General features: G+C 45.1%; 1 protein-coding gene across 5 annotated transcripts in view; it reads left to right on the top strand.

Moving 5' to 3' along the window:
* Nucleotides 1–22,388, top strand: part of RFX2 (regulatory factor X2) — an 89,170-nt gene that overhangs the window by 57,014 nt on the left and 9,768 nt on the right. For 3 of the 5 annotated variants that reach the window (XM_064469397.1, XM_064469396.1, XM_064469395.1), the window contains exons 6-16: nucleotides 2,752–2,826; nucleotides 9,191–9,372; nucleotides 11,695–11,814; nucleotides 12,936–13,051; nucleotides 13,956–14,074; nucleotides 14,398–14,510; nucleotides 18,163–18,314; nucleotides 19,259–19,356; nucleotides 20,014–20,163; nucleotides 20,549–20,757; nucleotides 21,084–21,237. In XM_064469397.1, coding sequence (XP_064325467.1) covers nucleotides 2,752–2,826; nucleotides 9,191–9,372; nucleotides 11,695–11,814; nucleotides 12,936–13,051; nucleotides 13,956–14,074; nucleotides 14,398–14,510; nucleotides 18,163–18,314; nucleotides 19,259–19,356; nucleotides 20,014–20,163; nucleotides 20,549–20,757; nucleotides 21,084–21,237 — 1,488 coding nt within the window. The remainder of the gene's footprint in view (nucleotides 1–2,751; nucleotides 2,827–9,190; nucleotides 9,373–11,694; nucleotides 11,815–12,935; nucleotides 13,052–13,955; nucleotides 14,075–14,397; nucleotides 14,511–18,162; nucleotides 18,315–19,258; nucleotides 19,357–20,013; nucleotides 20,164–20,548; nucleotides 20,758–21,083; nucleotides 21,238–22,388) is intronic. The other 2 variants (XM_064469398.1, XM_064469399.1) reach the window with 1 other exon arrangement.

Below are 22,388 nucleotides of genomic sequence, written 5' to 3'. Positions count from 1 at the left end.
AAAAAGAATTTAGGAAGTGACCTTTATGAAAATGCATCTGAAATAAATTCACTCTGTTGCATGTAGGAATGAACTTTCAGAATGTATTTTAACCCAAAATGGCTGTGGCTCTCGTGGAGGGGCTCAGGGGGGTCAAATAGTGTAGATGCTTGTCCGGAAGACACTATAGGGATGTGTCTGTGTGGCTTTCAGTTCTTGCAGCACAGACCAAAGCTGGAGAGGGATAGAGAGAGCCATAACTGCTTTCAATTTCACATAATAATGGGTGAACTGATAGTGGAGGGCTTAAAGAGAGCAATGACTAAATCAAATCAACGGGAACATTATTTTTCATTGCAGTGTATTGCTTAAACAGAGAACAGGAAAGGCTGGTGTTAAAGAGGCCAGAGAGGCTGTAGTCCTGGCAAAATAGATTTGGGGCAGGAATAAGGGCTTTGTAGAGAGAAAGAAAAGTACAGTCCATGCAGATGTAGACAAGGAAGCTGTAGTGTTTGTGTGTGGCCTTGGGGGTGCAGTGCAAAGGGGATGGATGTCGAAGTGGCCAGCAATGTGAGGGCTTGGCAACATGAGAGGCAGCTGCAAGGAACGGGGAAGTGAGAGGACTTGAAGGATGTTGAATTCTTGAGGCAGAGCCAGCACCGAGACCTTGAAAGCAAAGAGAGTATCTTCAGAGGAGGCTGGGAATAAGGTAGCGCTTCAGAATTAGCAATGGTGTAAGAGCTGCCTCAGGAGGTTGAGGGATGTTTGGTGAAGACTTTATGTACACTAAAATAAAATCTTCAGATATTTAAAGAAACCCATCTTTTATATCTGCTGGAATAATGATGTTCTGCTCCATTGAATGGGCTGAACACATGAAAGCAGGCCCATTCAGTGTCTGTGCCAATAGAGCACTGTTAATCTTCATTTAAATCAGGCTATACCAAGAGAAGAAATCCTTGAGACCTCCCATAAATGGGTCCTCAGAGCTCCTCACCTTCATGCAGGGCAGTTTAAGAGCTTTTAGTCTTTCCCCTGTAATATTTTTTTCTGCAGATGCAAGGTGTCCATTCAAATCAGCACGCTTACCGAAAGGACGGGCAGTGTTTCTGTGCTTGCGTAAGAGGTGTTGCTCAACGCACTGCGCTGCTCCTCGAACAGAGGAAGGAAATGGTGTCTCCCTCTAACACCAACTCATTTCCTGAAGGCTGCGTCAGCAATCAGTCTTTGGTTCCTCATGGTACATCACGGTGTGCTAGATGGGTTTCCCAAAAAAACCCACTGACACATAGTCTTAGACTGACCCTTTTTTTGAATTCACTGATAACTTCTTGAGAAGTGCCACCGTGATGGCACTTTTGGATGGAAACCCAGGGACATGTGCTGGAGGTGCTTGGACAGAGTATCATGTTCGGACACAGATATGGCCCAGGCTGTGGCTTTGGCTGTTGAATGTTACCTCAGAAATTAGATCTGATTTGTTCTGTTGTCCCACCTTTCTGACAGAGCTCGGTTTTGTAAATGGCTGGTTTTATCCCAGCCTTTATCTTCCCCGTGCTATGAGTCAGTGCAAACCGGAGTTCAGGGAGGTAGCTAGCTGTGAAGGAGGCCATGGACAGACCATTGTGCAGATGCTTTGTGCATGTGCCTACAGATGAGGACAGATGCTAGAGATAGCTGCTGACTGCAAGTCTTACTGCCTGATCTGTGCTGCCTTGTCCTGCCTGCACTAACAGGTCACAGATAACAGGGGTTTGAGAACCTCTACTGGAGAGAAACAGCAGGTTCTGCTCCTGCCAGTCCCTTAATGTGGTGGGGTTTTTTGGTGGTTTTTTTTTTCCTTCCTCACTTGCAAAAAGCTTGTGCTCAGGGGCACCAGAGCTCTGGGACCAGCAGCCCTCTGCTAAGTAGTTTCCCAGAGATTGCCAAGGGAGCTCCAGCAGCAGAAAGGAGAAGACAAGCAGGGTGCAGGAAAGTGTCCGGGTGCATGGCAGCAGCCATAGGTGGGCCACGTGGAGGACAGAAGCTAGACAGAGGGAAGCAAGGGGGCTCTTCAGGGGCCAGAACGCCTCACCATGACTCCTCTTGGAGAAGCTCTGAGATCAATGGAAACGAGCACAAGTAGCATCAAGATGTGCTGGCCTGTCTTCACAGGAAGAAGCTCACTTAATTGAAACCTGTCTTCTTCCTTCAGAGCCCCTTTGCAGTTCTCTTCAGTAGCAAAGATCTCTTACCCATTCCAGCTTATGCATTCTGTGTGGCAACCCTCCTTGTGCCCATTTTATTTAGTTGCCATTAGTTTTTTGTCAAAATGTTAAGAAGTAATAATAACCGAAGTAATTACTTCCAGTTTTCCTTGAAAAATCTAGGTAAAATGCACCTTCTCTGTAGCAAATCTCCTTTGACCTGCTCCAGCGTATCTGTCTGGTGTTTTGGTCTGGGCGTGAAGGGGAAAGGAGATGGAAAACTGCTCCTCTTTTATAAATGGGCAATGCATATAGCGAAAGATTAAAGGCTCCCTGGTCTTGCTCTTTCACCCTAATAGGGTTTCTTGCTGTGGTGGTAGTTTGCATGCCATACAGTAACATCTCTGCAGCTTCATCCTATAAGGACTGTGCCTCATCTGTTTGCCTCTTTTTCACAAGCCTGTTGATGTAAAGCATTAATCATTCAAACATTAATAAAGAAATAATAATCCTGGCTGTTGCTAACTATCTGGTTTCCTTTCTTTTTCTTTTTTCTTTTTTTTTTCCCCGTGTACATTTTATTTAGCTTGAAATGGCGATTGAAAACCTACAAAAAAATGAAGGGATTACATCACACAAAAGCAGTTTGCTCAACAGCCATGTAAGTTACAATTGGAATTTACAACCTTTTTCCTGCTTTGGTAGGGGCGTTATTTGTAGCCCTTTGTTGTATTTGATAGCACGAGCCACTCCATGCAGCCTGTGATTCAGCTGTGCTGCCCAAAGCAGCCCATTCCCAAGAAACAAGAATCTGCAGGAAGTGCCATGATGTTAATGTTTGTTTATGAGATGCTCTGGATTCTGTTAACTGCCTCTACCCTGTGTTTATTTATTTCATCTGCCTGGCAATGGAAATTGCTGGCAATTAGATAAACACATTTGAGGAAGTTCTTTTCTTTCACTGGAACTGAAAGATGGCTGGAAAATGTCTAGCATTTCTACAGCAATAACTTGGCCTGAATCATGACAGATATCCCTTAGATAGCATGTACCAAAATCCTGCTCCTGTGAATGCCTTTATTGCCTCTTTCTGTGCCTCAGGAAGACCATTCCTGTTACGTTATGCTAAATCCACTTGCTAGACCTCTCCTCACTATGCCAACGATTTCCCTGCTTTGTGTGAAGTTCCCGCTATTTTACTGGGCCTTTGGCGTCATGGTTTATGGCTCCCGTGCAGTAACGCTTCACAGTGAGCACATGCATGTGTGGGATTTGAAGGGTCTAATTCAAGTCCTGTTGAAGTCATTGGACTCATCTTGACTTCATCATGTTTTGGATTAGGCTGAAGCATGTTCTGCACTGAGAAGCAGCAGTGCTCAAAGTGGTACTTCTTTATTCTAACAGATTTCCTTTTGCTTTGTATTTAAGGGGCAGATCTTTTGTCATTCTCGGGTCCTGCAAAAAAAATCTTTGCCCTCTTCACTCTAGAGAAATAGTCTGAGAAAATGAAAGGAACATTAAACCTCTCGGTCTGATTCTCTTAAGCTGATGTTGAACTCCAAGCCAGGTCTCCTGGATGAGTTTGATCCTTATTTCAGCTTCTAGAAATTGAAGGTTCCTTGTTATAGTTGGGGAAACACAAACCTGCAGAATCAGGCTGGTAGTTCCTGTTCTGAGCATCTCTGCACATCCCCCCGTCCCAGGCTGTGGCCGTGCTCCCACACCCGTGCTGCGCCCCGAGTGCCATGAAGATTTGTCTAAGGGTAATGTTGCCCTGCAGAATTTTTCTTGTTTCAGTGGAGAAAGGGACAGAGCAGAGCAGGAGGGTGTGGGTCATGGTGTGGTATTGAAGGAGGTTTGAAACAAGGCAGGAAAAGGGCAGAGGAAAGAAAGCAAAGATAGAAAAGAGATTTCATCTGACCGCAGGCTGTGCAGGATGGAGTTGGGGCCCGATCCAGCCTCTGATCAGATCTTCCCTGACCTTGTCTTGCAGGGTAGAAGTAAAGAACATCTTTCTTCTCAGATCAGGGTTCATCGTTTGTCATAAGGCCTAAGTTCTCTTACAAATTCTAAAGCAAAAGAACTACTTCCTGAGCATTTGTGTACACATCAGCTCCCCGCTTGTCTCTGCTGAAGATGTTGGTCCAGGCACGAGCAATGTGCTGCCCTGGGCAGCTCCAGGGCCAGGGTGGTTAATTCCCTCTGCCGAGGCTCAGAGCCTGAGCTGAGCCAAGGAAACTTGTGGGGCCCTTGCTGCCCCGTGCACCTCCAGTGTCCTTGCTCTGCCTTCCCGGAGTGTGGAGCGATGTCTACAGACACGTGGGAATAACGACGAGGTGGTGGTGCAAGCAGTGCCTGTAGGAAACGTAGCACATTGCAGAGCCAGATCAGGCAATCTCGTTCCAGAGCTGGAGAGTTGGTGCCGTTGCCCAGGGAGGCTGTGCAGCCTCTGCCCAGGGAGGTCCTCAGTATTTGACTGAATGAGCCATTCAACTGGGCTGAGGGACCTGACCTCCTGTAGAAGTGAGCTCCGGTTTGAGTAGGAGACTGGACTGGAATCATAGAATCATCATCAGATGGTTTGGCTTGGAAGGGAGCTTTAAAAGTCACCTAGTCCAACCCCCCTGCAGTGATCAGGGACATCTTCCACTAGATCAGGTTGCTCAGAGCCTCATCCAACCTGCCTTGGAATGTTTCCAGGGACGGGGCATCTCCCACCTGGAGTCTGGAGGCTGCCAGAAGTTGCTCCTGACCGCAGTGTACGGGCAGCCCGATGCACATGCAGCTCTGTACCTCTCTGCACGCCTTCCCTGGCACGTGCTCTGTTACAAGGGTTTCTGCTCTCCGCAAGGTTGCAGTTCCCACCTCCTTATGTTAAAACCAAAACAAAAAACCAGACAGAGGATTAGCTATCCCAAATGCTGTGTGACTGACACACAGTAGTGTCAGGCTGGTGCATGAGAACCAGAAAGTGAAGCAGCAGGTGACTGTGATTTGTCAAGGCTGAAAGCAAAATATGAGCTTGACAAAAGCTTGCAGCTGAGGAAGTTGTGAGATAATGCTGATTGCACTTAGTTGTGACTGAATTGCTTTTAGTCTTAAGGTTGCAGAGTTTATTATTAAGTGTTCTGTCCCTTGTTTTGAATTTCACATTTTGCAAATCTAAATTCTTGGGATAACAGTTTGTTTTGTTGCCATCAGCAGATGTGCCATGCCAGGAATCTTGGGGTTTTTTTTAAAGAAAAAAAACAACTAAAGGTACCTCAGTCAAGAGGGAATTTTTTACATAATGCTGTTTAAACAAAGTCAGTGTGAAATGGAGCCACACTTGACAACTTAATTTAGTTTCAAAAACTCTGAAAGGTTATTTAAGTGCACTTGAAACATCAAATTTGGAAGCCTAAGCTATGTTAATACCCCAGCGACACGTGGTGATTCTAATGAAATCATGTCAATCTATTACTGTTACTGAAAAAGCTCAGCTCACAAGTGTACTCCAGAGTCGCTGGGTCAGAGCGTTACTTCTTTGCCAATTATGAGCTTGCAGATGATGCAAAGAAATTGGAGGAAAATAACTACGATTTTTGTGCACGAATGCCTAGAGCTAGGCATGTAAGGAAGTACTTGGATGCTATAACCTGCCTGAGGCCCTGCAGCTCCTAGATATCCACAGCACTCATAGGGGAAAATGTATTCTTTCCTCACTGCCTGTAAAACAAAAAACAAACAAACAAACAAAAAACCCCAAATAACCCCCCAAAAAACCATTGGACTTCTTCCCTGTGGGTGAAGGTGCTGATGGAGCTTTCCCCCTAAGGCAAAGATCTAACCCCCAATGGTGTTTAGGTGGAAACACCCAAAACGAGACTGAACAGAAAAGTAGAAAAAATCTTAAAGGGAGTAATTCTCCCTGGGACGGGGGAGGAATGTAATGACCTAATGAAGGATGAATCTCCTGCTCGTGGAGAAAGGCGGGCGATGGAGGAGCTTGTGCTCATCACACATGATGGCTCGGGACTTAACTATGTGAGGGACCAGAGCTGACAGGCACTCGCTCTAGAAGAGAGACTTTTCAAGACAATACATAGGTTTTGATGAAACTTTAATTGCAAAAGATACATGGGGTTGAGCAGGGAGCTCCTGGTTCCTCCCCGTCGCTGAGCTGGGGATGCTCAGCAGCACGCAGGTGGCCCAGGGTCAGTCCTGACTCTGAGCTGGACTGTGCGGGGGCTTAAGAACCTGCTCCTCTTAGTCTCAGATAAAACACCTTAAACATGAACCACAAATCTGTGTCTTCATTGGTTTCTTTTTCATAGAAGTGCCTGTGAGAGAACCTCTCCAAACCTAGACCTTCAGGAAAAAAGGTTTTTTCTTTTCTCAGCCCCATTTATCGCTTTTTCCATCCTTAAAGAGCCATCCTTCAGTCGAACAAGGATGAGGTTTTTGCTAAAGATTTTTTTTTTATCAAAACAAAGGGTCAATAGAATTAACGTTAAAGTAGAAATGAAATGGCAATGTTCCCCTGCAGTGCCGGTAACAAACAAAGCAGCATACGGCCACATAGTGATTTTATTGGAACCTGATCATAGTATAAACAGCAGTGAAACTGTACGATATCATTGTCACAATGGAGTGAAATTCAAAAAGTAAACAGAATAAAGGATACAAATGGAGAGAATCTTTAATGTTCTCATTTTAAGTGCCTGGACTTATTACTAATGCAGGAAGAGCAAAAATCATGTTTTGAAAATTATTTATATTCTGACAGATTTCTTTTTAAGCTCTTTTGTGCGCTTTGTAATATATTTCTAATTCAATAGGGGGAGTTCATATTGTGAAACTCTAATGTTTAAAGGAATATAAAAAGACACTTGCAGAAAGAGAAAGCAGGAAGATGAAGGGAATATTCTAGAAATATCTGGGATTAGACTAAAAATGTCCAGGATCAAATTTAAATGAGAGGTTTTTACCTATATCTGAATTTTCCATAGTAACATGCAAGTTTTATGTTGTTTTTTTTTTAAGGCTTGGGATTAGAACAGGTTTAGAAAATAAATAGCTGATCCACATTCAGTGTCTTCAGTAGGATAAATAGAATAAATGGTTAAAAAAACCCTCAAACCTTCTTAATCATGAATCTTTTAAATACAGGGGATGGGCCAAAATTAGCACAGATGGGGACTACTTAAAAACTGAGCTCCTGCTGGTCTTTTATGTCAGAAACACTGGGGTCCACTTTTGTTCGAGATGCCTTAATGGGTGGGGGAGGCTCAGAGCTACCGAACGGCTTTTGGGGGCTTCCCAGGGATGTCTCTCCTGCGGCTGAGAGCATGGGGAGATGCGGATCGTTAGCAAAGTCCTCTTAGGACTGCAGGGTTTGGAGGTTAGAAAGGTCTTTGTCTGTGGAAGAACACATCAAAGAGTGTCTTAGGTGATGTGTAACTGCAGGGAGGTGGGAAGGTGACAAGCAGCTCTGTGAAAAGCAGGACAGAGGGGAAAATGGCCAGGAGGTTTTTCTTCTTCCAGCTGTGGCAGCCCTTGCTCTGCTCCAGAGGCCACCAAAACTGATGGGTCCAGTCATTTGAACTTGTGGTTTCTTCGGATCAAACCCAAATGAATTTAAAATGAATGAAAGAGTTTTAACTCTACAGCTTTGGATTCAGCTCATTTTATGTAGCAGAAGTTTAAATTTGGATATGTGAATGATAACTACAGAACATACATTCATAGGTGCTGAAAAGCCTTTGTGTGAGAGCAAAGTTGGATGTGAAATATATAAACTGAAAATAACTCAATGGAGTGAGGTGTCAGAGATGTCACTGCACATTTCAGGTTGTATTTTCACAGAGTTACTGATAAAAACCTCAAGTACAGTGGTGAATTGGAACCCCAAAGTTTCACCAAGAGAAAACAGTAGAAAAGAGCCAGATACTGGAGTATGAGCGGAGAGGACCTAAGCATAGGCCAACTCATACATCCATGTGCATGGTTAAATCCCGCTGATTTCTATACTAAGTCTGTGCTTAATTACAATATGTGCTTGAACTCTCTGTTGTAAGGAGATGGTGTGGCTAATATTTTGGCATTCACAACCTGAGTCTGCTTCGCCTCTGATCTGGTGTGAATGCAGCTGCTTCTGGTGGAGCTGTGCCTCCTACGCATGTGGGGATGGAGCTCTGGGTGGAGAGGGTGGTCTTGAAAATGTTAATCCCAAATGTCTGTAATGACAATGAAAGGGCTCTTACTGAAGCTATTGATTTTCATCCATTTGTGCATCTGGTTCCTTCAGAAATTCACTTAATGTAACACTTACTTTATTGATGCTGAAGTCATTTAGGCAGTTAAAGGAGACTGGGGGTTTTGTCTTTTTGCATTTTAATTCCTGTGCTGACATTGTGTGCCGGGCCTGCCCTTTCAGACCAGCTAGGTATAAATAATTTATATCTAATTGCAAACTTTAATCAACAGAAAAGTCAGAAGTTCAGACAGTAAATTTTGAAAAATAGATGGAACTCCTCAGGTTTTTAAGGTTGCTTTGGTGACCATTAGTTTTATTGTTAAGGGAACAGTTGCAGACATGCCAATCTTCAAATTAATAAAGACTTTGCAGCATATTTGGTTCCCCTAAAATTTATCCCTCTTAGGCAGCATCTTAACATCTTTATTCTTGGAAAACATGAGTTCTAACAGCTTTATTTTGGCTCTGCAGGAATTAATCCAAATCCGAGGCGGACATTGAGATGGCAGGCGGACTCTGTCTTAATGCTCTTGCAAAATCTGACAGCATTTTTGTTGGGTTATTACCTTTGGGCTGGGGGTCCTTTAACTTTTATAAAAATGCAACTGGCATAAGTTATATAAATTAACTTATATAAATTAACCACCCAGCATTAAGTTCTCTTGAACTCTTAATGTCAGATGGTCTCTCCTGGCATTTAAGCGTTGACATTGTCCTACACAGCCCGTTCCAGCCCTCTTTAGACTTTCATGTGTTCGTTATTTATTTATGTTTTCCATACATAAAGCTCCAGTGGTTGTTGGACAACTATGAGACGGCGGAAGGCGTCAGCCTTCCCAGGAGCTCTCTCTACAACCATTACCTGCGGCACTGCCAGGATCACAAACTGGATCCAGTGAATGCCGCTTCCTTCGGAAAACTGATCCGGTCGGTGTTCATGGGGCTGAGGACTCGCCGCTTGGGAACCAGGTCAGTATGAATCGACATTTTTTAAAAAACAAAAAATCTTCTACAACTCCTCTCACGTGTACTGAGAACCTGCCGAGCTTCATTTAGCAGGGATGGGTCTTCCGAGATCTACAGAAACAACCAACCGTAACCTTGTGGAGAAAAAAAATTGCTGTTCTGAGGTACAGAAGTAATTTCCATGTGTTGTGAGGCAAAGCTGCTTTCTCACCGTGAATCGGTGGTGTGAGAGGCTTGACAATACAGTTAATTCCAGACATGCTCCAGGTCTCTGGTGACAGTGCCTTCTCCAGCCACACAGCGGAATTTGGTCTAAGTCCATTTCCTAAGGAGTCTAAGAATATTTTATTTGAACCTAGGCTTCTTCTCATTCCATTACCGTCTCAAAAGATGAAGTAACTCGTCTTCACGATTGCTGCTGTCAGCTGCAGAGCCCAGAATTCTGCTGCAGTGAAATGGTTTCTCCCTTTGGGTCCAGTACAGTTCTTCCATCACAGCTGAGAACAGAACCTGTGCCCACATCTTTGATGCAGACAAGCTGTACTGATGTAAATGGCTTATTTCTTAAATTCCTGAAATGTCAGGCTAAATCTTGTGACGGAACTTTTTCTTTTAAAACTTCAAAGATCCATGGGATGTTACAAGAAAAGCATAACATAAGAAAGTGTACTTGCTGTAATTACATACGTGTCCTTCAAGGGAGCATCCGAAGTATCTGCACAGCTTGCATAGCTGAGTTTGCATTTTATCCCCGCTTCAAATTTTTAAAAAAGTAGCTAATACACTAGAGAAACAGTGATTCCTCTGATTGTGTAAGATTTTATCATAAAATTCAAGCTTAGATATTTGGGCTTCTAAATGAGAACAAAACCAGATGTGTCCTGGGCATTTCACAGCTGGAATGTGGACGCAACAGTCATAGGAAGAGCAGGGGAGAGTTTGGATTTCTGTAGATTGGTTCAAGTGCAAGACCTCTGAAGTAATTTCTTTGGAGGAGAGAAATTCTTTAATCCCATCAAGGATTAAAGAAAAAAAACAAACAAGCAAAAACCCCATTTATAATTGCAAATGTGCAGGCTGGGAAGGATATAGGAAACCTCAATAAATATGGAAATAGCTGTCCACCATTATTTTCTTATTCATTCATTTAGATTATAAATGCAGCTGTTATTTAATTTGCAGGCATTTAAAATCACTTAAGATGTGGCCGACACGTATGTCATCCCTGAGCGCTCTGTGTAAAACCCCTTCGGTACAGTGCAAAAGGCTGAACGATTCAACCGTCCCCTTGAAAAGAGAAAATTCCCCCAGTGAGGAAGAATGGGTTAATTCTTTGACAAATATTCCTCTCAAATTTCTCTATGGAATTTTCCAATGGGAAGCATTATTGGATATAAGGTGCCTCCAGACCCTGTCATAGTGACACAGCAAATGAATTTTACGCAGCCCCGATAAGAGGGCCCTAGAGGCGCTGGTGCTGCTCCCCTGTCTCAGTCTCCCCTCCCACTGAGGACTCAGCTCGGGCATTGTTAGCAGCAAACTGGCTAAAGCCAAGCTGGACATGCTGTCGTCATGTATCCATGGCTGCATAATTGTCCTTCTCGCTCCCAAATGCAGATGCTTGGGGATTAAAAAATTCCAGTTTGGTGGAAAAACTTGAACTGACACATCTGTCTCATGTGAGGGAACAGCATTCACCTAAGGAGCATCACAGCAGCTTTGCTGACCACCAAAGGAAAAAGAATTACAGCCTCTTCTGCTTGCAGAAAGCTTTCAGTTTTCACAAAACTACAGAAATAAGCAATTCCAAGACCAAAGCCACATCAAAGCCTGTTGCCATTGCTGTGAAAGTGCTGGCGACAGAAAGACATTTTTATTATCACAGTTGACTATTCAGTCAGGCTTGTTTTATTCAAGTCTAGATAAAGATGGAAGCTTGTTTTTATGGAAAAAACAAATCCTTAAGCCCTGATCAAACAGCAAAGTGCCCCCTGAGGTCTTTCTGTCATTCTGTTTAGTAACAGTTTGTATTGTGACACTTGTCTCTTCTTCTCCAGTTACCATGGGTTACTTGGAACAAACCTTGCTGGGTTTTAAATGTGGATGTCACTGAACTTTGCAACATGTGGTTTTAAATTTTATAGGGGATGATGGCATTCCGTAGTTCATTAATTCAGCCATTCAAATAGCGCTTGGCAGCAAACCGATGTGTGCTGTAAGAAGTAGGGTGTATTGTCAAAACAAGCCTAAGAGTAAATTGCAGGGCTACGATGTCCCTTCCATTGACTGGCTTACACTGAGCAATTTCAACGCTGATACTTCCAGGGGAAACTCCAAATATCATTATTACGGGATCCGTCTAAAACCAGAGTCTCCGCTGAACCGTTTGCAGGAGGACACCCAGTACATGGCAATGAGGCAGCAGCCCATCCATCAGAAGCAAAGGTAGGTGCTCCCAGCGTCTTGGAGCTTGCTAGCGCTGCCCCCGACGCTGCCGCCGGCAAGGGTCCTCCCCAAAGAAAGCTGCAGACCCCATCTTGGGAGATGGCTTGTCTTGGGAGCAAAGGGAGCGTGTTGGGACTGTTCAGAGCCAAATGCTGCTGAAGTGCCAGAGCTGAGCTGTGGAAGAGGGGGCTGCAAGTCACTGGCTGCTCTGAGTAGTGGAAGGGACCAAAAACAATTCTGGGAGATGCCCCATCCCTGGAAACATTCCAGGTCAGGTTGGATGGGGCTCTGAGCAACCTGATCAGGTGGAAGATGTCCCTGCTCATGGCAGGGGGGGTTGGACTAGATGGCCTCTAAAAGTCTTTTCCAAGCCAAACTATTCTATGATTCTATGAAACAGCGTTTATCTGCCTGTTCTGTTTGCCAGCGGCTTGATCCAGCCCACTGCTAGAGAGAATGCCACCGTATGTGCCGCTTTTCACTGCCTCCCTCTGACCGAACTGTCCTAGGACCTCACCTATGGACTTGTTCTGCCAAATCAGTGTAAAGAACTTGGGGGCTTGTGTTGTGCTTGGGTGGCTTTGGGGTTTTGTTTGGGTTGGTTTTTTTTTTTGTGCCACAGTGCAAGTTAAATAGTGCTGTGGTTTGTCTTACGTCTGAGCAATTTTGAATATAAAAACACAACATACAAAGGAATTTGGAATTGCCTCCTGGAAGCACAGACACTTCTGATTCTTGTTGGAGTGAAGAAGGAGCAGAAGAATTTATTTCTTCAGCTCCCAAACAGAAAGTAAATGCAAAAGTTGGCTCCCGAGACTGAGAGCCTGCGCTCTGGCACCCACTCCAGCTCTGCTTCTCATTTTCTTGGTTTTTTGGTGTCACATTGGGCAAACTTCCTAACCCCTTTCATTCTGTCTTGAGGAGTGCTTTTCAAAAGGAGGTTCTCATTTTCCCCCTCCACTTGAGTAGATGATATAAAGAGTCAACCCTCAAAACGCTGCCCTTGAATGTTAACCTCCTGTATTACATGACAAATGCAAAAGTCTGCATGACTGTGTTGCAAATAACATCTATGTGTTTGCTTGTGCCTCTGTAAATCCCAAGCCACACTCTAAATTTAGGTATAGACCAGTGCAGAAGACAGATGGCATGGCAGAGAGTGGGTCCAATAGTAACCCGCACACTACGCCGGAGCAATCGGTTGCTGCTCAAAGTCAACATCATCAGCAATTCATAGGTGAGGAGGCTGCTTTCATGTGTTAGATACCTCACGTCTAGGCTTATAACTTTAAGAGGAAGGAAGGTCTTGTCCAGCAAGCTCCATCTGTTCTGCATTTGTTTGCTTTGCTAATAAATCTACAGTATTGTATATTATATATATAATATATAGTATATATTTAAATAAGCTCTTGTAACATCACACTTGCTAAGTTTATTTGCTGACTCCCATACCCACAGGAAGGCTTTTCCCTTGTACCCTCAGGCCTGTTGGTTCCCTCTAAGTATGTTTTTAATCCATCAGGTTTTGTCCCAGTTGGATGGAAGGCGTGGAGGTCCTGAAGAGCCTTGCTAAGACAGGCAGCCGGAGGGAGAAGAGCGAGTCTCTTCATTGCAAAGGCTGCAATATGTATCAGATGCAGACGATCCATACGGACCTTCTCCTTAGGAGACAGGCTCTCTGGCTTTGCTGGTCGTGGATCTACGTGTCTCCATCCTCTCCAGCAGAGATACCAAACCCTGGCCAGCTCTGAGCCTCCTCTGAAGTACAACTGCTGCTGATACATCTCTGTCCAATTATATTTTCTATTGTACACTCAAAATACCAGAGAGACATTTTTCAGGCTCCAGAGAAAATCTAATGGGAGGCGCAGTAGATGAGGACAATGTATTCTTGTTTCTTTTATTACAGAGAGAAAGAAAACATTTTCCTTTCCACACTGAATAAAATGGGCTGCAATTGTTCACTTTTTGCCCAGTATAGCAGCATGAATGGGGAAAGCACAAGATTATCGGCCTCTTTTCTCCTGTTTCATCCCCAGCTGAAACATGAAAGACAGCAGCACCTTGCACTCATCAGTAGTCTGGCGTAACTGAGTCCTGCCTAACTCTCACCATCTTTCCCCACCTTTTTTTTCCCCTAGATGTAACCCATGCCTTTCCTGAGTTCCCGGCCCCTGATCTAGGTAACATCCTCTTACAAGAAGGGGTCACCGTGAATGATGTGAAAACCCTGCAGGTTCTTTACAGGCGACACTGTGAGGTGATTATTTGGAATATTTTTGATTGCTTTATTAATCGATGTGGGAGATAATTCATGTGCTCATCTCGTATCCTGCTCTTGGGAAAAGCTAGAATATAATAGGGGATGCTTGATTTGCTAGGTATTACAGCTGAAATACTGCACTTTATGTTATTTTTTCATTGTGGGATCTGTTTTATGTTATGTTGATTATTAAAACAATGCCCTTTCTGTTATTCTTCTTGTAAATTATTTAAGCTAAATGGCAGCACATGAAATTTATGCTTACACTGTGTGTCAAGGTGCTAGGAGGGCAGCTAATGAGTTGCGTTCTTTGTTGTTAGGCGACTTGGGATGTTGTAATGAATCTTCAATTTCATTATATTGAGAAACTGTGGCAATCCTTCTGGAGTCCTAAAACACCATCTAGTGATGGCTCCACCGCCCTGCCGTCCAGGTACACTGCTGTGCTTTGATTATTTTTGAATGATCCTTTTTTTGGTGGTAATTTATCTGTTAAAAGTGCATGAAGTATTTTCCGCTCCGTTAGGCATTTTGAGTGCTTTGTAGGACTCGAAAGTATTCACTTCCCTACAGAGGCGTTACAAGGAGTGTCAGAAGTGTTCAATATTGTACTGACCGCCCAAAGTTCAGACCTCTGAGGAAAGCATCTGCTCCGATTATGTACCTCTCTGTGCCTTATACCTTATAAGGTACCTTATACCTCTGTGCCTTATATCCTGTAACAAGTGCTGATCAGAAACGCAGAGAGCGTTTGGATGGATGAGAACGGGATGATGCTTTCGTAAATGGCCAGCAGGAGCTGACAGTAACGGTCCCATGTCATTAGGTATCGGTCTCCGTGACATCTCGGACTCGGAGGCTTTAGTGACGCCTCGACTGACTCACTTCTTTGGATGGCTATTCAAATCTTTAAGTGCCCCATGTTTTGAGGCAGATAATGGCAGACGAAGCTGCTCTGATCTTGGTACTCCTGCCTGGCTTGTTGTTACTGCCTTTTCTTCATTGTTTGCACATTGGGAATCTGCTGCCGAGAGACAGGGGGATGGAAATAAGTGAAAATAGAGAAGATTGAAAAGGTGAAGGTTTCTCGTTAAAATTTGTATTAAAAGTCTGAACTGTCCACTTCTACAGATTATATAAGGGCTTCTGATACTAACATTTTCTATTCAGAAGAAAAATGGTAAAAATTTGAGTAATAAGCAAATACCCCGTAATAATCTGTAGAATATGGCCCTGTTGTCCTCAGTAGATGTTACCCAATGGATGTTTTCCCACAAAGAATCACTGTACCTTTGTTTGATTGTTTCAAAATCTCTTTTACTTATGGGCAGATCTCCAAAGCAAATTTCAACACCACAGAGAGAGCCGTGCTAGGTACTGATAGGCTCACTGGATACTGGAGACAGCATTTCTGCAGGGCTCTGTCTGAACTAGCCTCTCTTGCTAAGGCTGTACACTCTAATTCCTCTCCATACCACTGCCAATAATCCAGATAGGTAAATAAAGCACTCCCTCTCCCTGCTTTATATATGTCGCTGGGGTTGGAGTAGCTGCAGTGTCTGTCGTGGGGGGTTGGGTGGCCGCAGTGCTTGTCACGGGGGTTGGAGCAGCTGCAGTATCCGTCGTGGGGGTTTGAGTGGCCACAGTGCTTGTCACTGGGGTTGGAGTAGCTGCAGTGTCTGTCATGGAGGGTTGGGTGGCCGCAGTACTTGTCACGGGGGTTGGAGTAGCTCCCTTCTCTTTCCCTTGCGGGTACTGAATAGTGTTAAATAGGGCTGGATAGGCATAAGCCAGAGCCCGGCACATGGCAGTGATTTGTATCTCTCTGGAATTGCCAGGGTGACAACATACTTCCTCCAAATGTTCTACTAATTTTTCAGGATTCTGCACTTGTTCAGGGGTGAAGTCCCACACCACAGGGGGTGCCCACCGTCTTAGGCATTTGCCCATACTTTCCCACATACCCTGCCACGCATAGCTATCGAGCCTTGGGACAGATCTCTGGATTATATTCTTAACTTGCTTATTAACCTTAGACAGATCTGATACCACCTGCCAAAGCAATATCAACAGATGTATTTTGACTACCCAAGGATGTTCAAGATACGGAAAAGTTGTTGTAATGAAGGAGGAGACATTACATAAGATGGTAGCTACGGTGCCATTCTGTATTTCCTCCATAAAAAACCTCTCAGAGGAGGAGGTATAATTGCTAATTGCCTCCATGAGGTGGTACCTGAAGTACAGTAACGGCTTCCATGCAAGACCTAAATAACCGATAACAGTCAAGGCCAGTGTTTTAATAACAAGTCTCCTAGGCAAAACATCCCCAATCACTGCAGAGCACAGCAAGCTGACAAAACCAACAGCAAGATTTAACATGTACTTTACAATCAGCATGGTAAAGACTGGACAAACTAATACTGCGAGCAGATGAATCAATGCTGTGACCAGCAACTGTTATTATCTCAAACCCTTCGTGCCCCACGTTGGGCGCCAAAAATAGACTGTCGTGGTTCAGCCTCAGCTGGCAACTGAACACCACACAGCCACTCGCTCACCCCCCCCCCCCCCTGTGGGATGGGGAAGAGAATCGGACGAGCAAAAGAACTTGTGGGTTGAGATAAGCACAGTTTAATAACTACAATAAAATGATAATAATAATAATAATGATTATGATAATAATGACAATAATGTTAATATAATAAAATGGAAAAGGAAGGAAAAAAAAGAAAAAAACCCCACAGAAACACGAACGATACAACCGCTCGCCACCCGCCGACCGACGCTGCCCGTCCCCGAGCTGCGATTGCTCCCTCCCTCCCCCGGCCAGCCCCTCCCAGGTAGCATACTGGGCATGACGTTACATGATATGGAATATCCCTTTGGTCAGTTTGAATCCGCTCTCTTAGCTGTGCCCCCTCCCCTCCCGGCTTCTTGTGCACCCGGCAGAGCATGGGAGGCTAGAAATGTCCTTGACTAGTACAAGCGCTGCCCAGCAGCAGCCTAAAACATCTCTGTGTTATCTCAACAGGTTTTTTTTTTCCATGCTAATTTCAAAGCACAGCACTATACCAGCTAGAGTGAAGAAAATTAACTCTATCCCAGCTAAAACCATGACAATGATAAAGTGCAGAATATGGTTCCACTTAACAGAAAGTTTAGGTACTTGATGGACAGTTTCTCTGTGTGAGTGTTCAAGGAGTATGCTTGTGGAGGTCATTTACAAAAACCACTCGGGCAGAGGCTGTAAGTGCCGCTTTATACTGTGTCCAAGGCTTGGCTTTAATGGTTTTGATGTAACGCATGGGGAAAGTCCAGTGCAAATTCCCAGTTCCCACCACAGTGTCTTAGCAGCTCTGCTTTGATGCTCTGGCAGTGCTTAAGGCTTAAATTTTCTCTGCTTGCAGTTTAACCAAATAGCTTATGCCTTAATCATGCAGAAAAAGTTTCCATACCCCTATAAAGTGAAAATAACGCCAGCTTGATCGACCTCATTCAGTTAAGAGACAATATGCGCTGTTCTCATCAAAACACAAAATCTTTTTCCTTCTGAAAACATTCAGCATTTGAAGGTGTTAAACACCTCAAAACCATTTGTAGGATCTGTCAACACTGGCTAATCTCCTCAAAAACCATTCGCCGCAAACATTTTGTCCCCGCTGCTACAGGTGAGGAGGTTGAGGGCAGAGGAGAGAGTGTGAAGGTTTTGGAAAGAGCTGGGTCCGTGAGGAAGAACCAGCTAAGCCTTTGCTTGCTGAAACAACTGTAGTGAAGTACAATGCCCAGGTATACATGAACATGAGTGTGTGAAAGGCAACTCAAGCTAAAGCTGGAAGAAGCGAAGGCCAAGCACTGGTTGCTAGGGATTTGAGGGAAAGCTGTGGTCAGGGCTCTCACCCCGTGGACAGAGAGGTGCTTGCAGAGTTGGCAAAGACTTGTACAAACGATCAAATGTTTCCTTTTGAAAGAAACATGAATAGCTTTTTTTCTGCTGAAAACCGGGGTTAGAAATCAAGAGGAAGGGTGAATGCCCTGAATGCAAACCTGCTGCTAACGCTGCCTCCCTCCTCATCCTCCCACAGCGATGAAGAACACGAAGGGACCCTCCCAAGAAATCAGCTGATCACTCTGTGCAAATACGAACCCATCCTCAAATGGATGAGAGACTGTGATCACATCCTGTACCAGGCCCTGGTGGAGATTCTCATCCCAAACGTGCTCAGGCCGGTGCCCAGTGAGTATCCTGCGGCGTGGCTGGGAGGACACGGGTGGTCCCAACTCCAGCTCGGCTCCTGCTCCTCGCTGGGCTGAGTCACGGGATGTTGCGCATGACAAGCAGCGATCCGTGACTCACTCGGTCTGGCTACTGCTTGCCACAAAGGTTTCCATTGTAAAAGCTGACTTAGAGGTTTTTGGTTTGAATACAAGCTAAAATATTATGGCAACAGCAGAACTTCTCCTGCCGTGTTGCTCTACGTCAGTGGTACTTTGTGACCCCTGGAAATTCCCATGCTTTTTAAAGTTTGGTTGATTGCATATCACTTCTCCTGACATTGGCTAGGAGTCAAGGTAAAGGCATAAGCTTAATGCACAGTGAAGCGCGGCTAATCCTTGTGAGATGTTTCCTTGGAGATCGTATCTTTGTTTATGTAGAACCATCCTGTCCCCTACTGCACCTCCTGGAAATCTGGGGTCAACTTTCGTTTGGGAGATTAGCGATGGGATATTGAGGGTTTTCTGTCTGATTGGGCTCCTCCTCAGTGAAGCGCGTGCGTCAGCCTCCCCGAGGCCTCAACGACAGCTCTGGAAAGCCATGTCCCTCTGAGACTGACAGTCTCCATGCTGGGGCACATGGGTGTCTTTAAAGAGCATATTTTACCCTTTGGAAAATGCTCAGAAGGACTATGGATAAGAAAAGGATAAGAAAGAATAAGAAAATGAGAATAAGAGTAAGAATAAAAATGAGAAGAGTAAGGGTAAGAAAAGTTTGAGTAACAACATTAGAGAATAAGAAGAAAAGTTTGAGTGCATCTCAGGACCCAGCTGGTTTCCCTGACGCTAAGTTGAGCTCACAGCTACCCAGATCAGCGGCTGTGCTTTCCACAGCAGCTCTCAGCTAGAAAGTGGTGTTGAAGATGACATGGAGCAGCTTTTCTAACTCTGCAGACTTCTTTGCAGGCACGCTTACACAAGCAATTCGTAATTTTGCCAAGAGTTTGGAAGGGTGGCTGATGAACGCAATGAGTGAATTTCCCCCCGAGATTGTCCAGGCCAAGGTAAGCAGAGGGAGCACGGGGCAGGTCAGGGATAGGAACTGAGTGTGTGTGTGTTGCAGTTTTCCACAGGGACTGGAAATCACTGCTGGGGTTTGGCCACATGTACTCCAGACTAGCACGATATAATGAATAATTATCAACCCAAATCAGCAAGGAGTGGGAGGACAGGCAGGGCAATCCCTTTGTACCAGAGGCTGATGGTGCTCTGTCCATTGAGCCGTTCCCATGTCCCGGGATTGCAGATAAGCTTTCTGGAAGAAAATCTCTGCATGGGATGAAGCTGTCCTACTAAAAAGTGCAGGACACCTCATGGACTGAATGGCATTGCAGAGATTGAACCTAAGGCTCCTACTGCCCCTCTCCTGAAGCCATGGATTCTTGCAGCCTGTTCTCACCTTGCCGGTCACTGCTAGAGGCAGAGTGTGGAAACCTCTTAGTTTAAAGAAAAGAAATGCAGAGGCTGGTTTGCAAGACATGATAGATGCTGCAAAAGTGCTGCTCTGGAGCACTCAGGTATGCTTTGGACAGCAGCGTGGGTGGGACTGTGCAGGTTATCCCAGCTGATGTACACTGTGTGCTTGAGCTCAGCATTGAGAAGAGTTTGCCTTCCAGCCCCGTGGCCTCCTGCTCGCAGAACCCTGCGTTGCTGTTTTGCAGGTGGGGGTAGTGAGTGCCTTTGCGCAGACGTTACGGAGATACACATCGCTGAACCACCTGGCTCAGGCCGCCCGTGCGGTGCTGCAGAACACTTCCCAGATAAACCAGATGCTCAGCGATCTCAATCGGGTCGACTTCACCAACGTGCAGGTAACTTACGGTATCTGCTCCTCGGTCGTGTTGTCTAGAACTGGGAGTCTCTAATGAGGTTGTCTGCTGGTAACCAGCATCTTATTGCCAGTACTAAAAAGCAATTAAATGAACAATTTAACGGTTTGGGTGTTACTTTCCCAGGTAAGTCTGCCATCTCACTGTGAGTAGTGGAGAAGGTACTAAGGAACTTCTGTAAGAAGTAGTGCTACCAACAATAATATAGTTCTAATAATAATATTGTGGTCAGGACAGCTCGGAGGAGACATGATTCAGAGCTGGTCTGGGGTCCTTGTCTACTAGAAATGCGGCTGAATTCTTAGGTTGGGATGGACCAACTGTGCAGGCTTGGCATGAGTAACTGTCAGCCCTTCTTCCCGAGCAGGAGCAAGCCTCGTGGGTGTGCCAGTGCGAGGAAGGCATGGTACAGAAGCTGGAGCAGGATTTCAAGCTCACTCTGCAGCAGCAGAGTTCTCTGGACCAGTGGGCTAGCTGGCTGGATAATGTTGTTACTCAAGTCCTGAAGCATCACGAGGGCAGTCCCAGCTTCCCCAAGGCAGCCAGACAGTTCTTGTTGAAATGGTCTTTCTATAGGTACATTTTCTTTCTCATTTTGGAGATATTTCTGCATCGGGCTCACGGCACGTAAATAGCTCCTTGGAAAGCCAAGGCCAAGTTCTTTACTCCCGTGCAACTCTGGTTAACTGTTGCTCTGCCCTGGTACAGAAGGGAGCTTTGTGTCTCCTGTATCCTTTCAGGAGGGGGATAGGGCTAATTTCTGAAAGTGCTTTGATACTCTTGGGTTCGAGGTAGGAACAGAGCACTGTGTCCCACAGTGCCTTCAGGGTCAAGAATTCACATTAGCCGTGATGCAAGTATAAAACACAACCCAAATATTTTGTTTCCCGGCCGTTTTCCAGCTCCATGGTGATCCGTGACCTCACCTTGCGCAGTGCTGCCAGCTTTGGTTCCTTCCACCTGATTCGCCTGCTCTATGATGAATACATGTTTTATCTGGTAGAGCACCGTGTTGCCCAGGCAACAGGGGAGATGCCGATTGCTGTAACGGGAGAGGTGAGAATTGTTAATTCCCTAGAAACAAACCCACACTAAGCAGCTCTTTAAGAGGTTGGGACACGTGTGTTTCACAAACAGCACTGTGTCCTGAACGTGTTTTTATAGCCATAATTGCCGAAGCAGGTACTGAGTTTTTTGAGTGCCTGACACAAGAATCCAGCTCCTTGAGCCCCTTCCATCCTGGCTTGCTAATAGCTGAGCTGGTGGGTTTTGGGGCAGTTGAGCATCAGCTGGCCTTTGGCGGCCTGGAGGAGGGAAGGAAAGGATCTCCCCACTTCTCTCCGTTACCTGTGGGCACCAACCCTGATGGCGGGATTCCTGCCAGGGCAAAGACCCATCAAAAAAACTAAACCAAGCAAAAAAAGTTCCAAAAGTTACTTTCCCTGCAACTTTCGGTGGTACTGTTCACGGAACTTGCTCAGGCCTCTGCAAGCTCCAGTTACATGCACAGTCAGCCCCCCTCTCTGTCTTTGACTTGAGGAAGAGAAATGGTGGGTTGTTTGTGTTGGGGGGGGGGCGGGGATTGGGGTTTTCTTTTAACAAATCAGACAGTAAATCCAGTGCCTGGCTTGCAGGCAGGTCCTGTCCTGCCTAGCTGAGGTCACTTCTACTCTTTCCCTCTGAAAAATGCCTAGATTTAAAAGGCCCTGATCAACTTGTGATAGCAATATAGAAACTACTGTTAGTTAAAACTGATCTCATTCGCTCCTTGAAGCTCATAACTGTTTTCTTCCTTCCCTGGAGCTCATGTAGGGGAGCCAGGCAAATCAACTGCGTGCCTGTCGCTTCCCCCCCACCCCCATTAGGCTGTTGCCCCAAGTCAGCAGCGCTGCAAGTTCCCACTGTTCCCTGCAAAACCTCTGTCTTTATTGATATTGAAGGAACATGAAAGGCAGAGAGTGGCTTCCAGCAAAACCTAGCTGTGGGAGGCTTTCATCCGTCAGGTTTTGCCGCCTTTAAACTGTTGCAGTATTTCTGTTCTCCAGGAGGAGGCTGATTCTTCCCAGCAAAAGAGGATGAATCGTGTCCTTCCATTTCCATCGCTCACTTTTTAACTCCTGCTCTCCTCAGTTCCTTCCGCTGCCCAACTTTGCATGACTTTTCAACACTATTGTTATAGCAATTTAGTGTTTCAGACCTCATCATAG

This window comes from Phalacrocorax carbo, chromosome 19, assembly GCF_963921805.1.
Source record: "Phalacrocorax carbo chromosome 19, bPhaCar2.1, whole genome shotgun sequence".
Classification (NCBI taxonomy): Eukaryota; Metazoa; Chordata; class Aves; order Suliformes; family Phalacrocoracidae; genus Phalacrocorax; species Phalacrocorax carbo.
Note: the sequence above shows the minus strand (reverse complement) of the source record. Positions and strands in the feature narration are given on the sequence as shown.